Source organism: Hibiscus syriacus, unplaced genomic scaffold (genome assembly GCF_006381635.1).
Source record: "Hibiscus syriacus cultivar Baekdansim isolate YM2019G1 unplaced genomic scaffold, ASM638163v2 tig00117027_pilon, whole genome shotgun sequence".
In the NCBI taxonomy this organism is placed as follows: Eukaryota; Viridiplantae; Streptophyta; class Magnoliopsida; order Malvales; family Malvaceae; genus Hibiscus; species Hibiscus syriacus.
Genome location: NW_024063530.1, coordinates 567,782 through 584,236, shown reverse-complemented (window position 1 = coordinate 584,236; position 16,455 = coordinate 567,782). Strand labels below are relative to the sequence as shown.

At 32.8% G+C, this 16,455-nt stretch overlaps 1 protein-coding gene and 1 pseudogene across 1 annotated transcript; both read left to right on the top strand.

Annotated features, from left to right (window-relative positions):
• Positions 1-7,502: 7,502 nt before the first annotated feature.
• On the top strand, positions 7,503-8,305 carry LOC120196176 (60S ribosomal protein L12-3-like). The gene has a single exon (XM_039198046.1). It carries the CDS (start codon positions 7,549-7,551, stop codon positions 8,047-8,049), a length of 501 nt encoding a protein of 166 aa, XP_039053977.1. The 5' UTR covers positions 7,503-7,548; the 3' UTR covers positions 8,050-8,305.
• A 4,896-nt stretch (positions 8,306-13,201) lies between these two features.
• On the top strand, positions 13,202-14,381 carry LOC120196174 (annotated as a pseudogene).
• Positions 14,382-16,455: the final 2,074 nt, after the last annotated feature.

The following is a 16,455-nucleotide window of genomic DNA, read 5'->3' as shown; positions in this document are numbered from 1 at the left end:
TCGGTTCCCTCATGGGGGGATCGATTCCCTCTGCACCAAAATGCTAAAATCTGATTTTAAACACCCAAAATGCTAAATTAATTTTCTCTAGTAGTATTGGCAACTCATATATTGAAAAATAATTATGTTCAAACAATTAAATTAATCTTTAATTGATATTTGAACATAAAATTAATTTTTCATCAAGAATCATAAACTCTCCCTAACTAATAGCAATGAATGCAAAAAAAAAAAATTACTATTATGAGCATTTTTCAGTATTTATTAAAAGTGTTAAAAAAAATATTTCTAAACACTAAGTGAAGATAGGTTGGTCAAACCTAATTCTCTCCTAAGTGTCCAAAATCTTTCCTTGTCTAAGGGTTTTGTAAAGATATCCGCTAATTTATGCAAAGTATCAACATATTCTAGAACTACATCTTCCTTAGTGACATGGTCTCTAATGAAGTGATGTCTTATTTCAATGTGCTTAGTTCTAGAGTATTGGATGGGATTTTTAGTGAGACAAATAGCACTAGTATTGTCACACTTGATAGGAATGGTACCTACTTCAATTCCATAATCAAAAAGTTGTTGTTTCATCCATAAAACTTGTGCACAACAACTACCGGCTGAAATGTATTCCGCTTCAGTGGTAGATAATGCAACACAATTTTGCTTCTTTGAAAACCAAGAAATCAGCATATTTCCAAGGAATTGACAAGTACTGGAGGTGCTTTTCCTATCTAATTTGCATCCTCCATAATCCGCATCAGAAAAGGCATGCAAGCTAAAGCTAGAGTCTCTAGGATACCAAAGTCCTAAACTAGGAGTGTCCTTAAGGTATCTAAAGATTCTCTTAACAGCTAGTAAATGTGATTCCTTAGGACATGATTGAAATCTAGCACATAAGCAAACACTAAACATAATGTCCGGTCTATTTGCAGTTAGATAAAGCAAAGAGCCAATCATTGACCTATATAATTTAACATCTGCACATTTACCTCATTCATCTAAGTCAAGCTTTGTTGAAGAGCTCATTGGAGTGTCATGAAGTTTCCCATTTTCCAGTCCAAACTTCTTGAGTATATCTTTGACGTACTTAGCTTGATTAATGAAGATGCCATCTTTTCTTTGCTTGATTTGGAGTCCCAAGAAAAATGAGAGCTCCCCCATCATGCTCATCTCAAACTCACTTTGCATTAGCTTAGAAAATTCTTGGCAAAGAACATCATTAGTAGAACCAAATATTATATCATCAACATAAATTTGAACTACTAATAAATCTTTACCTTTATGCTTTAAAAACAATGTAGTGTCAACCTTTCCTTTTGAAAAACCTTTTTCAATTAAAAAATTTGACAATCTTTCATACCAAGCTCTAGGAGCTTGTTTTAAACCATAAAGAGCTTTTGTCAATTTAAGAACATGATCTGGAAATTTTGAATCTTCAAAACCTGGAGGTTGTTCCACATACACTTCTTCTTTTATAAAACCATTTAAAAATGCACTTTTAACATCCATTTGATATAATTTAAATTCATGAAAACATGCAAATGCTAATAACATTCTAATTGCTTCCATCCTAGCTACCGGAGCATATGTTTCATCATAGTCTATGCCCTGTTCTTGAGTATACCCTTGAGCAACAAGTCTAGCCTTGTTTCTCACTATATTACCACTCTCATCAAGCTTATTCCTAAATACCCATCTAGTACCTACAGTAGATTTATTACTAGGCCTTTCAACTAATGTCCATACTTTACTTCTCTCAAATTGATTTAACTCTTCTTGCATAGCCATAATCCAATGTTCATCATTTAATGCTTCTTTAATATTCTTAGGCTCTATGCATGAGATAAATGCAACATAATTACAAATATTTCTAAGAGAAGATCGAGTTGTTACCCCTTTTGATGGATCACCTATAATTTCACCATCCTTGACATAGTTGTACTCTCTTGGATAAGATACTTCCATTTCTTCAATGGTTGGATTCTCAAGAGGATCATGAGTTTCCTTATTTTTCGTTTCTTCCTTTGATGATGGTTCTCCAACTTCATGTCTAACATCATTTGTATTTATAACACCTACATCATCATTCACACAAGAATCCTTCCTTGGAAGGGGATTATCATTGAAAACAACATGTATAGACTCTTCTACAACTAAAGTTCTTTTATTAAAAACTCGATAAGCTTTAGAATTTAAGGAGTAACCCAAAAAAATTCCTTCATCACTTTTAGCATCAAATTTGCCAAGGTTTTCTTTACCGTTGTTTAAACCAAAACATTTACATCCAAAAGGATGGAAATAGCTAATGTTAGGCTTTTTATTTTTGAAAATTTCATATGGAGTTTTCTTTAAAATTGGCCTAATCATTACTCGATTAACAACATAACAAGCAGTATTTGTGGCTTCCGCCCAAAAATATTTTGGCAAATTATTTTCACAAAGCATGGTTCTAGCCATTTCTTCTAAAGTTCGATTTTTCCTCTCAACTACTCCATTTTGTTGAGGGGTTCTAGGTGCTGAAAAATTATGACTAATACCATTAGAATTACAAAATTCAATAAATCCAAGATTTTTAAATTAAGTGCCATGATCACTCCTAACACTAGTTATAGAGTAACCCTTTTCATTTTGGATTATTTTTGAAAATGTGATGAACTGTTCTAATGCTTCATCTTTAGTACTTAAAAATAGAACCCAAGTATATCTAGAATAGTCATCTACCAAGACAAATGCATATTGTTTTCCACCCAAGCTAGTAGTCCTAGTTGGCCCAAAAAGATCTACATGGATCAATTGTAATACTCTACTAGTTGATACGTCATTAATGGATTTAAAAGAAACACGCTTTTGTTTTCCTTTAGCACAAGCATCACAGATTTTATCATTATCAAATTTAAGCTTAGGCAACCCTCGAACTAAATCACCTTGAATTAGCCGTTGCAAAACACTCATACTAGCATGTCCTAGTCTCCTATGCCATAACCAACTATCATGTTCATCTTTAGCAACTAGGCATAAATTAGTCATATCAAAAGAATCTAAATGCACCATGTAAATGTTCCCTATTCTATGACCAACAAGCATAATCCGATTAGATGCAATGTCAATGACTTTACAACCATTAATTTCAAATAAGACATTGAATCCTTTATCGCATAATTGACTAATACTCAATAGATTATGCTTTAATCCATTCATATATAAAACATTCTTAATTTGTATGGAAGAGATATTACCTATTGTACCAATACCTTCAATGTGACCTTTTGAATTGTCTCCAAAAGTCACTTCTCCTCCATTTTTGGCGTTAAGCTCAATGAACCGGCTTTTGTCTCCAGTCATATGTCTTGAGCATCCACTATCAAGGTACCATGAATTTGAATTTGTTTCCCGTGCCTTGTAGCAATGCTCCTTTCCCTACAAACATAGATTAATTTTTTATTTTTGGTACCCAAATTCTTTTGGGTTCATATTCATTAGTTTCCAAAATCCTAGTCTCCTTAGGTATCCATTTATGTAGGATATTTTTATCTTTAGTAGTAATGAGTTCTTTAGGAACCCGCATACTTCTAACGATTTTTCCATTAGAGGTTCTTTGGGGACCTTTATGATTGTAGTTTCTAAAACTTGTTCTAACAAAGTTGGATTTTGAATTTTCACCTTTTTCAAAATGTTTTGTTCCAACTTTATCAAAAGAAGTTTTAAGATCATCAATTTTCTTTTGATGATCATCATTGATCTTTGAAAGTAAATTTTGCAAATCTAAATTTTTCTTTTCAAACTCTTCTAGTTTGATTTGCAAATCTTTGATTTTACTTTCAAGATCGTTGTTGGTTTTTGATATGAGTTTGTTTTCATTTTTCAATTTTGAAACATCGTTTTTATATTTTAAAAATAATTTCTCATAATCCGAAGCCAACCTATTATATTCCTCCAACAACTCATCATAGGATAAATCATCAAAATCGGATGAGTTAGAGGTTACCTTAGAATCTTCCCCAAATGCCATCAAGCACAAGTTAGCTACTTCTTGTTCCTCTTCATCAGAACTTTCTTCATCGCTCCATGTAGTCACATGAGCCTTGTGCTTATTCTTTGATTGACCTTTTTTCTTCAATTGTGGGCAATCATATTTAACATGCCCTGGCTTTTTGCATTCGTAGCAAATGATTGGGTCCTTCTCTTTTGGTTCATTTTTTAGGCATTCATTTCGTTTGAATTTTCTTCCTCGATAAGGTCTCATCATTTTTTTGAACCGTTTGGCAAACAATGCCATTTCCTCGTCATCGTCATCGTTATTCGAATCACTCTCATCTTTTGTGGATTTGAGAGCAACTCCAATGTTTTTCTTCTTCTCCTTCTCCTTTGGTGTCTCGTCAATTTTGTCGAGGTCCACCTCATCTTCGAGCATCATTTCATGAGTGAGGAGTGACCCAATTAGCTCTTCAAGAGTTAAGGACGTTAAGTCCTTAGACTCGATGATTGTCGTCTTCTTTGATTGCCACGATTTTGGGAGGGAGTAGACTAACTTCCTCACAAGCTTTTCATTTGAAATGATCTCTCCATATGATTTGAGACCATTGACAATCTTTGAAAATCTATCCGTCATAGCTTTGATATCTTCATTTGGTTTCATCCTGAAATTTTCATAGCTATGCGTTAGAATACTAATTTTAGATTTCTTTACCTCATCGGTACCTTCATGAGTGACTTGAAGTTTGTCCCATATTTCTTTGGCGGTTGTACACGATGAAACTCTTCCATATTCATCTGGTCCAAGAGCACAAAAAATGATATGGATGGCTTTGGAGTTGAGCTGGAATATTCTTGTCTCTCCTTCACTCCACAACCTTGGATGAGTGAGAGGTTTGATGTATCCTTCTTCTACAGCATTCCATGCTCCCATGTCACTTGCTTGAATGAAGTACATCATTCTATTCTTCCAATAGGCATAGTTAGCTCCATTGAAGAAAGGAGGCTTGCTGACGGACATCGAATCGAGACTGGAGTCGAAGTTTGAAGCGGAGGCCATTGATGACTTTAATAATCGATATAACTCTTCCCGAATCGAATCAAGAGGTAATTAAACCTTCAAATGAGTTAGGCTCTGATGACAATTGTTAAGTTAATCGATCAACGGAATTAGCCAAGAGGGGGTGAATTGGCAATTAAAAATTCGGTGGAAGCTTTTGTAGAAAATTGAAAAGATTTGCACAGTGATTTAGAGTGGTTCGACTTTCTCAATCAAAGTCTACGTCCACTACCTTAGCTATCCACACTAAGGATTTTCCAACAAATTCACTAATTTGTTCTTTCTTTTGAGGCCAAAGAGATAACCTTACAACACCCTGAAGAATATACCCCAATTCTTGAGAACACTCTTTTCCCAAAGAGAAGATTACAAATTTGCAAACTTACATGGAAAACCTCACAAGGTAAGATGTTTGCACAATTCTAGAACAAGAAAAGAACACTCAAAGATAATTACAAATGAGCACAAATGGTGTTCTTGAAAGCAAAATGAATATTGAAAGGAAAATTGGCTTGATTTGCACAAACTTGGTGTTTGATGCTTTCTCTCTTGTTTCTCTATGATTTCTTGTTGATCAAGGACTTCAGAACTTGTTTAAATACACCTTGAATCACTTCTGAACGTTGGGGATGATTAGTGAAGATCATATAGCCGTTTTAGTGTGAAAACAATTAATAAAACAGTTTGGAGCGTGGGGGGAATCGGTACCCCCTATGGGGAATCGGTTCCCTAAGTGTAAAATTCAAATATTTCGACCGTTGAACAGGGGGGGAATCGGTTCCCTCCGAGCATTCTGGAAATCTCGGAGCCAAACCATTCAGGGGGGGAATCGGTACCCCCTTGGGGGGAATCGGTTCCCTTTGAGCAATCTGGAATTTTTGACTTTGAAATGGTTCGAAATACTTTGAAAGATTATTTTGAAATTGTTTTAAGATTAAAACTTAATTTTACACTTAAGTAAGGATTAAAAATGATTTTTTGAAATATTTGGAGTAATGTTTTGATATTCGAATAATTATATCGAATATACTTAGAAAATCATTTTGGAAAATCTTAAAATTCATTTAACTTAATTTGTTATACCGAAATATCAAAAAGTTTTCAACAAAATGCTTAAGTCACTAAAGTACAAAATATTATAAGTCTTAGTGATAAAAAGAAATGTTATTCTTCCTAAAAGATTTGAATTCAAATAGTTGTTTTTACAAAATATGTGTATGTTATCAATGATTAAGAATCTAAACCATTAAAAAATCTAAACTATTAAAAAAATAAATGATTAAAATAGAAAAAATTTATATATTTTTGAAAAATATTATTGAAAAATACAAAAGGAAAAAGAAACAAATTTTAGGAGACAAAAGATGCATTAAGTATAAGGGAACGTTTGGTTTATGAAATATAATATTACATTTGAGAATAATATTATTAGAATGTTGCATCATTTGACATGTTAATATGAATATTGTATTACCTTATTTGGGTTGTGTGACAAGAATTAAGATTACAACGTTTAATTGGAGGAATATAAGATATTAATAATATATTCAATATTTTGTCAAATTGTCCCTAAGATATATTTTCTTTAAAAAAAATTAATTCTTAAGATTAAAGTGAAAATATCTACATGAAAGTTCATAGAAAATATAAAATTTGTTATTTGATTTAAATTTATATTTTTTTTTATAAAATTCTTATACAAATAATTTAACATATATTTTATTATTATTTTCTAATTTTGTGTTTCTTTGAAAATATAAAAACAACTTATGTCAATGTAAGTACGTGTTTATTTATACATCTCTCTTAATTTATTAATACTACATGTTTGATTTGTATAATAAAATATCACATAAAAAATTCAAACGCATAATAAAAACAAATCAAAAATAAAACTTGAATCAAACACAGAGATAATAAATAATCAAAATAAAATAGAAGCTTGATATATATTTTTTATTTTTTAATTTGTGTACATCATATTATTTTATAATAAGTATTAAGAAATTAGAATCATAATTGAAAAATAAAATAGATTTATATTGATGTAATTATACAAAAAATGATTATTTTAAAATAATTTGACTATTTTAAAGGTATATTAATCCTAAAAATAAAAAAATTGTATAATACCCTTACAATAGAAGGGAATGCCATTCCTTAAAAAAAAACCCAAAAATACTACTATAAATAATATTTCATGATCCCTAAAGAAAATGGTCTTAAACTAAATAGTAAATACAGAAAAAAATATTTTCTTTAGTAATAATTTTCTCTATGAACCAAACGGACAAAGACCCCATTTGATTGGCTATTTGTTGTCAAACTCAGCAACAATAGAGTTAGTATATCCAACGAAATTACGAAAGCATCCATCCAGGTTTCTCATGTTTCATGACTTGTATAAAGGTTAAATTAGTCATTAAACTGGACAAACCTAGCTATATTATCTCAATTTTTACTCCTCCGTCTCTCGAAACCCTAGCCTACATCTTATCCTCCGTCAAAGAACAAACCCAAAAATGCCGCCTAAGTTCGACCCAACCCAAGTCGTGGATGTCTTCGTCCGCGTCACTGGTGGCGAAGTCGGAGCAGCGAGTTCTCTTGCTCCAAAAATTGGTCCACTGGGTCTCTCTCCCAAAAAGATTGGTGAAGACATCGCCAAAGAAACCGCCAAGGACTGGAAGGGTCTCCGCGTAACTGTCAAACTCACCGTCCAGAACCGTCAGGCTAAAGTCACGGTGGTCCCGTCGGCGGCGGCTCTTGTAATCAAGGCATTGAAGGAGCCGGAGAGGGATAGGAAGAAGACCAAGAATATCAAGCATAACGGGAACATCAGTCTCGATGATGTCATCGAAATTGCTAAGGTAATGAGACCGAGGTCGATGGCTAAGGATTTGAGAGGGACAGTGAAGGAGATACTTGGAACGTGTGTTTCTGTTGGGTGTACGGTTGATGGGAAAGACCCTAAGGATTTACAGCAGGAGATTGATGATGGAGATGTTGATGTTCCGTTGGAGTGAAAAAGTTTGTCCTTTTCGTTCTTACGATTATCATCGTGTTTGTCGTTTTAAAAATGTTATATTTTAAGATTTTGAACAACTTGCGAATATTTAGTTCAGAGGTTGTTTTGAAGTTTTATTTAGAATTTCAAGTATTATGAATTCTTTATTTATTTATTTTTATTTATGTTCCTTTAGCTTATATTGTCTACTTTAAATGCTAGTCTTGTGCTTGGTAAGTACGAAGTGAATGGAAAATCCGTGTTTTGATAGTGCCTCAACTTGGTAAGTAAGAAATGAATTTTGTAATATTTTTGTTTGGTAAATCAATGGAAAATGTCCCATATTTTTTGAATTTGAGTTGTTGAATGCTGAAGGAAGTCAATCACATTGGTCTTCTGGTTATGAATGTGCATTACTTTTAGCTCCTTTCTTTATATTGAGAGGTATTTGAATGGCTGTTTTTGGATGTTGTTGCTAAGAATTCTGTGTTGCATTGTCTGTTGTCTGTTTAGAGGTTGGTTTCTTGATTCATGTTTATCTTGTCAGAATTTGTTAGCCAGTTTTGAGTGTAGAACATGACACAAGAAGTATCTTGTGATGATGATGCCTAAGAATCACATACTTATTCCAATCTAGATTCACATTTTGGTTTCTTTAAATAAAGTTTGAGAGCCATTATTTTCTGCTAGTATGTTCAACAATCATCACTTGTTGATATGTCTAGCTCTTGTTTTATTTGTTTGGTCTAAACTTTGCTGAGTTTAGGTTTTAGAGTTTAGGGTTTGTGGTCTGGGGTCTCGGGTTAATTTTTTTCATCGCTTCATGTTGCTTTCTGAATGTGTAATGGATGCATATAATGTGCTGAAATATGGTACATGTTTTTGTTCCTCTCATGTTTAGGGTTTAGGGTTTAATGGTTTTAATATTTAATAAATCATGAGGTACTCTTTTCCTCCTTTCAGTTTTTGTTGACATACGGTTTAGTATGTTGATGATTATGAAGGGGGTTTTAACGAGGTCTCTAATTCTTATAAAAAAGTTTAGGGTTTAATGTTGCTCTCATGTTTTAATTCAATTGAGATTGAGGTCTGTTTGTTTCTAGTTATTTCCATCTCAGCTTTATTTTCTGTGGTTGCTTTTGAATGACAATTGCAACATTGTGCATAGGGTGTTTTTTGCTATATACTTTCATGTAACTTCAGATATTAAGTTTATTTCATTATGTCTTGGGATTGTATTTCTAATCATATAGTGCTTGATATGTTACTCAATTTGTACTTAATTCAGACTTATAATTGTACATCCCCAATTGATATGTATGCTGCCGCTTTAATGGAGAGGTGGTATTTGGAAGTAGTTGCTCATTGGCCTGAAAACAGGTGAAAGCCTTAAAATAGAGTAGGATCGTTGGATGAATTTCCCCTTTGAACAACTACCTCTTTGCCTGTCTATTCTTTTGTGTTTGTGCTTATGTTCTGTGCCATTCGGAAAGCTTGTTATCTTTAGCTTTGAACTGATCTCTTTTGGATATCTAAGCAGTTGGTGTTTGGGACATCTGTGATATTTCTCTACAATCATTTGTTCTTTACCTAGGTAAGGCTTTTGCACTTGGATTAAATTTTGATGATATAATTGTACAAGCCTACAGTGCTTGTTATATGTAGGATGATATAAACTCTCTCTGTTTCTCAATTCGTACATAATTCAACTATCACAAGTATAACTGTATGGCCATAACATGGGATATGCATGGTTGCTTGTTATCTTTAACTTGGAAAAATTGTACCTTGGGATTAATAGGTTGGATTTTTCGGTTGAATTTGCAGTCTCCCTGTCTTTGTGTGTTTTTGTTTTTGTTTTTGATCTGAGCCATTCAGAAAACTTGTTATCTTTATCTTGGACCCCAAGTTATCTGCTAGATATATTACGCGGTTGGCATTGTGAAGAACTGCGATTTATGATAATTCATTCTTTAACTTGGGAAGGCATTTACACTTTGTTGGATTTTTAGCCGAATACGTCTCTGTCCTATTGCAGCTTTCCCTATTTTGTGGGTAACATCTAAATGTGTAGATCATTGTTGTCAATGCTTTAAATGGCAAGACAAATTTCAGTTTTAGAGGAAAGGGAAAGGGATGTTGGCTTTACCTATTTACGTTCTTGATTCTGCCACTTGGTGCGGGACTATGATTTCCCTTTTGGCTGGTTTTGGTACACCTTTTCACCATATTGTACCGTCATTTTCATGCTTGATATTTCTCTGGCACAGATTCTGCTGGAGGTGCCATTTATATTCCCCTAACGCCAACGTTGGAAATTCTCCGTTGGTTTTTAGATTTTGAGGATCTCGTTGAACAATTTAACCTTCTAACCATGGAGTTAGCCCATCAAATTTAAGATATATATTTTTTTGGGGGGGGGGGATCTCTTTCCTTTTTCCCTCCAAACTTATGTTGTCACCTCACTTTAACATCGTCCGCATGGGTTAGCTCGTTGACGACCACTAGATTGTTTCATTATGATTTTCGGCATGATTTCTGTATATAAACACAAATATTTTCAACAAACTTTTGTGCAAAATAAAAACCAATACCTGCATTAGCCGTTATTAGTCCTGTTTTCTAACTGATTCCCTGTCTCTTCCTCGGTTGATTGCCACTGGAGGATGGGAAAAGAGAGAATTAACTCCCATTTTTGTTTGTTGTTTTGAATATTTTGATTGATAAGGATGGATGGAGAGCTGAGGTACATGATGAAACTTCAAATTGAGGCTGCCCCTCCATTCCTCATCGATTTATTGGCGAAACCCTTTCAATATTCCGAAACTAGAGACGATCAAAGAAGAGCGAGCTGAGGACGAATACAAGGATGACGATGACTGCTCATTGACGAAGCGTGATTAGCTTTTTGGTTATGCTTAGGTTGAAGTTACCGTCGTGGTCCTGGAAATTAACTTTTCAGTGACGTAAAATGAAGCACTCAGATGTTGATAATCATGTATTATAATTTTTTATCAGTCTTTTAACTGTTGGTTTGTGTAATATATTATCAAATGTTAAAATAATCTAGAATGATAAAATTTTGCGGTTATGATATTTTTCGATCGACGGATCCAAATGTTTAATGTTATGGGAGTAATTTTCATTAATATTAATCTCTCGATCTTGAATATGTTAGTGTTACTATATAGGGGAAAAAACGAATAGTCATGTTTACATCTTTATAAAGAGTTAATATCATAAAATAATCGTATATCAAGTTAATTAAAAAACTTTAAAAAATATGTTTAAGATTAAGATATATATCTTAAATAATAATTATTATTTAAATGAAATTATTAAAAATTAATACATTGAGTGGTTTCTCTCTGAAGGAAAAAGCAACAATTGTGTTAAACTTCCGATCCAATAAGAAAGAAAAGAGAGAATAATTTCATAATTGATGATTGAAGTGTTGACACGTGTCGTATTTCTAACCAATAAGAAAGAAAGCCAGGAGAATGACCAAAGGCAACGGGAAGGAACAGAATAAATACATAGTTGGAAGCTTATTATTAATTTTTAAAAAGGGAATAATTGAGCTATAAATCATATAATATGATAAAGATGATGAAATTATGAGGTTAACGTGTCTTGGTCGGTCCATATACATTAATATTCATATCAGCATTCCACCAAAAAAACATTATTAGTATACAAACAATCTTGGTCATAACTGTAATTTGAAAGGTTGTTCGGCATGGATAAATTGTATATTTAAAAAAATTTCATATAAATATTTTTGGCATTCAGTAAATTTATCGAACATACAAACTTTTGGTTTGTTTGCTTATTTTGTACCATTAAATGAACCTTTCGACTGTCGTAAAAGTTTCCCCCCCTAAAAATAATATTATATGCATATGATTACTATTCTATGTATTCATGGTCCATGCAATTTTCAATTTGTTTAACAAAATAAATCCATCATTTATTTAACAAAAATTCAATTTCCTATTTTGCATGTCTATCTGGCAAAGCCGTCACCAACCCGCCAATATTAAAACAGTTTTGCTATTCTAATATATAGTTCAATTTTAATAATTAGGGATATTCATATTCTTATACTAACTGTTAATTGTTTTCTTTTCCAACGATAACATAAGATGATCGTTCTTCTTTATTAAATTCACATCACGATCTTTTTACTTCTTTCTTGTTGATTTTTCTGCCAAAATATTTTTCTAATTCTAAGCATTTCATCCAAAAACATATTCAACTATCACAGCAATGGAAGTTATAATCTGAGTATAAAGTATATATTCGTTGAAGTTTAAATCTAAATTTACTTATGTTAACTGTATTATAGGTTTCAATTTTAAATCAATATTTCAATTTTAAAATATTTTAATTAAAATTGTAAAATATTAATACTATATCAATTGAGTTCTTTACTGACATAAATATTAACTTGAGTGTTTAACCTAAATCAATGACAAATTTAGAAATATTTTTTAGGGCAAGTACACATATATTAACAACATAAATTTTGTTGTATGTTAAATTGAAGTAATTTTTTTAAAGGTGAACAAAATTAGAAATTTGTGTGTGAATCCATAGCTGATGACAACATAAATTTTACATGATGTCAAATGTGTTTTATTTATTTTTTATTTAAATATAATTTGATTGAGAGTGTATTAATTCATTTATTTTATATATTTTTAATAGATTAAATCAAATGTATATAATAAATAATAATATAATCTCATAATTTTTTTAATTTTTATTTATTTAAATTTAAATATAATAATATTATCATAAAAAAATATGGAATATATCAAATACTCATAAGCTGGTTATCTTATTATTTTATCTGATTCGTAAAAACGAATGGTATGGCAGATGCAGTGGTGAAAATATGAAGAGAAGGAAAAAAAAAAAAGAGAGTCATGTACAGCAAATGGTGGGTCCATGCAAACTAAGAAACTCGAAATCAGAGGTAGATTGGACGGCTAAATTTATTATAATAATTTGATTACATTAATCAAGTCCTTAATCATTATTATCATCCTCTCTCATTCGCTCTGGCTGCCTTATAAACCCTCCCTCTCCCACTCAGCTTTCATCATCCGCAGCTTAATAATTAAACTCAAAGTCCATTGTTTTTTTTTCTTTTGCAAAGCAAGAAAATGGCTAAGGATATTGAGACAGCTGCCAGAGCAACGTGGAGGGGCAAAGGACTATCATGATCCACCTCCGGCACCTTTGATTGATGCTGAAGAGTTAACCAAATGGTCGTTCTATAGAGCAGTGATTGCCGAGTTCATCGCTACACTTCTCTTCTTATATGTTACGGTATTGACCGTGATTGGCTACAAGGTCCAAACCGACCCTGTTAAGAACACCGTTGACCCTGACTGCGGTGGCGTTGGTTTACTCGGTATTGCCTGGGCTTTCGGTGGCATGATCTTTATTCTTGTTTACTGCACTGCCGGTATCTCAGGTAAGTAATTAGTAACTCCTTTTTTTTCTCGGTAATCAAAAAAAAGTTACAGCAGCATGAAAAATAAAATTGTGTGAACTGTGATGTACAGGAGGACATATCAACCCTGCTGTGACGTTTGGGCTGTTTTTGGCACGCAAGGTGTCACTGATCCGAGCGTTGATGTACATGGTGGCTCAGAGCTTGGGTGCCATCTGTGGGTGTGGGTTGGTCAAGGCTTTCCAGAAGACTTACTACAACAACTACGGAGGTGGTGCGAACGAGGTCGCCGATGGGTTCAACAATGGCACTGCATTGGGTGTCGAGATCATCGGCACATTTGTTCTTGTCTACACTGTCTTCGCCGCCACTGATCCCAAGAGGAATGCTAGAGATTCCCATGTCCCTGTATATATCTCAACTCTATTACCATTTAATTTTTTCAGCTCTTTGTTAGTTTTAATGAAATATTTTTGTTTGCATGTAAAAAATAAAAAGGTATTGGCACCACTCCCCATTGGATTTGCCGTGTTCATGGTTCACCTTGCCACAATTCCAATCACTGGCACTGGGATCAACCCTGCTAGGAGCTTTGGAGCTGCTGTCATTTACAACAAAGACAAGGCCTGGGATGACCAGGTACATATACTACTTCTCCTATATATATATATATATAGTTTGCATTTCATGATATAATTGTTGTTGATCATCCTATTCTCACGTGGTGTTTAGTGGATCTTCTGGGTTGGACCATTCATCGGAGCTGCAATTGCTGCATTCTACCACCAATACATCCTCAGAGCCGCAGCCATCAAAGCCCTTGGATCTTTCAGGAGCAATGCTTGATTCAATTCAACTTTTCATTTTCTTGCACCGTTGAAGAGAAATAAATGGACAACCTTGAGTGAGCCATTGAACTGTAAATAAATATATTTATGAACAAGGGTGTCTTTTTAGTTCCTTTGAATGTATTTTATTTGTGATTGTTATCTTTTTCCCTTTTCCAATGCTCTTTTTCTTTTCTATTTTTAAATGCATAATTCTGCTAATAAAACGTCATGCAAAGAGATTATTATTAAACTACACATTGAGTTATGATCAAAGAGCTCAAATATTAATATTTTGCACCAAAATAATTAATAGCTGGTTTAAACAATGATGTCGCTGAGATTAGGTGAGTTGGATTTGTGGTGGTCGTTACGAGAGATTAAGACGATGTATTCGATTCTTTATTTGTTAAAGTATTATATAATACGGTTAATGGGGTGATTTAAGTGTTAATTATTTTGATATCGTTTAAGTAAAGTTCGAGTTCGAGGCCTTATATATGTAGAAAATTCCTGTTGAAAGACTTATCTATCAAAATTAGGTGTACAACGCGGATCGATCCAGATTAACCATGACGAAACCTTGAAACTGAAGGAATAAAATATTATATAATATAGGGACTAAAGATAAAAAAAATACAAGAAAAAAATAAAGAATATATGAACGGTCTTAAGTGAATTGGGGTTTGAGATTCTTTTAAGAATTTATCAATCATATTCACAATATTAAATTAATAAGATGAAAATTTTACAGGTGTGCTTATTTTTCAAAAAAAAATATTTTCAATAATTTTAAATGTTTAACTTAAAGTAAAACAAATTCTGTTAAAGAAGAAAAATATATATTTTTAAGAGATAATTACATCATATGTCCCAAGATTATAACTCTTATTTAAATTGGTTCTTAAACTTTTAAAGCTTCTAATTTTATCCCAAAACTATGACTCTCATTCTAAATTAGTCCTTAAACTTTTAAACATTCTAATTTCATCCCTAAACCATTACCCTCTTTCTAAATTAATCCCCAAACTTTTAAATATTCCAATTTCATCCCCATTTTTATCCAAATATATAATTAGTATAAACCATAATTTAACCTACAATTTGTTCTCTTTTCAAATATATAACAATATAACTTGACCTAACAATTTTATTAACAAGAGAAATGACATCAAACTCATTGTTACCGAGCCGGTTTGTGTTGATACACTTCAATAGCATGATCATTCATTTGGAACCATCATTTATTTTCCCAATATTGAATGCCAAGCAACGACATCAACAGCTTTTAAAAGTCCTTATAAAAGCCATTGTAAAGACGTCCAAAATTCAAACTCAGAGGCAACTGTAGAAAAAAAGAGAAATGACTACACTCCATCTTAAAAAGAAAACAGTAGATACCGACTGCTATAACCAGTACCGATAATTCTGATTTAAAACCTTAAATCCGCTTTCTCAAGTTCGAGTTCAAGTTTCCATAATCCTACCTAAGGGGAAGAGCTAATTAGCTAGGACAGTAAAACCTGCTACAAAGACAATATTCATGATCCAATGCTGCTTAGACAAAACATTCAACTTCTAAGACATTCAAGTCTTAATGAAAGGGAAAAGAAATTAAATTTATCAAGAATCCTTTAAAGGTCATACATCATGAAAATTGAATTTACCATTATTATATGCTGCGTAATACAGCATAGCATGGCCCCAGTTTGCATGCCTCCTTTTTTAAGTTCAAACGATTTAGAGAGATACAACTAGGAATGGCAAACGGGCGGGTCGAGTGCGGATACCCCCTCCCCTATCCCCATAACCACCTAATATTTTCAAATCTACCACTCGCCCACCACCCATGATGTGTAAAAATTTTCAAATCCATATCCGCCCACACGGGTACATTCTCAAATACATCCCCACACCCACTACCCAACTAGAAACGTATCCGACTATACCCGCCTGACGACAACCTTAAGTTATACATAAACAACAAACATAAAACAAACACATCTATTAAGAAACATAATAAAAGAAACCAAGGATTATCTGAGTTAAGTGTTAACATAGATCTTAAAGCACATAAAACACCATAATAAAAGACATAATTAAAGCCTAAAACCTAGAAACATAAATGACAAAC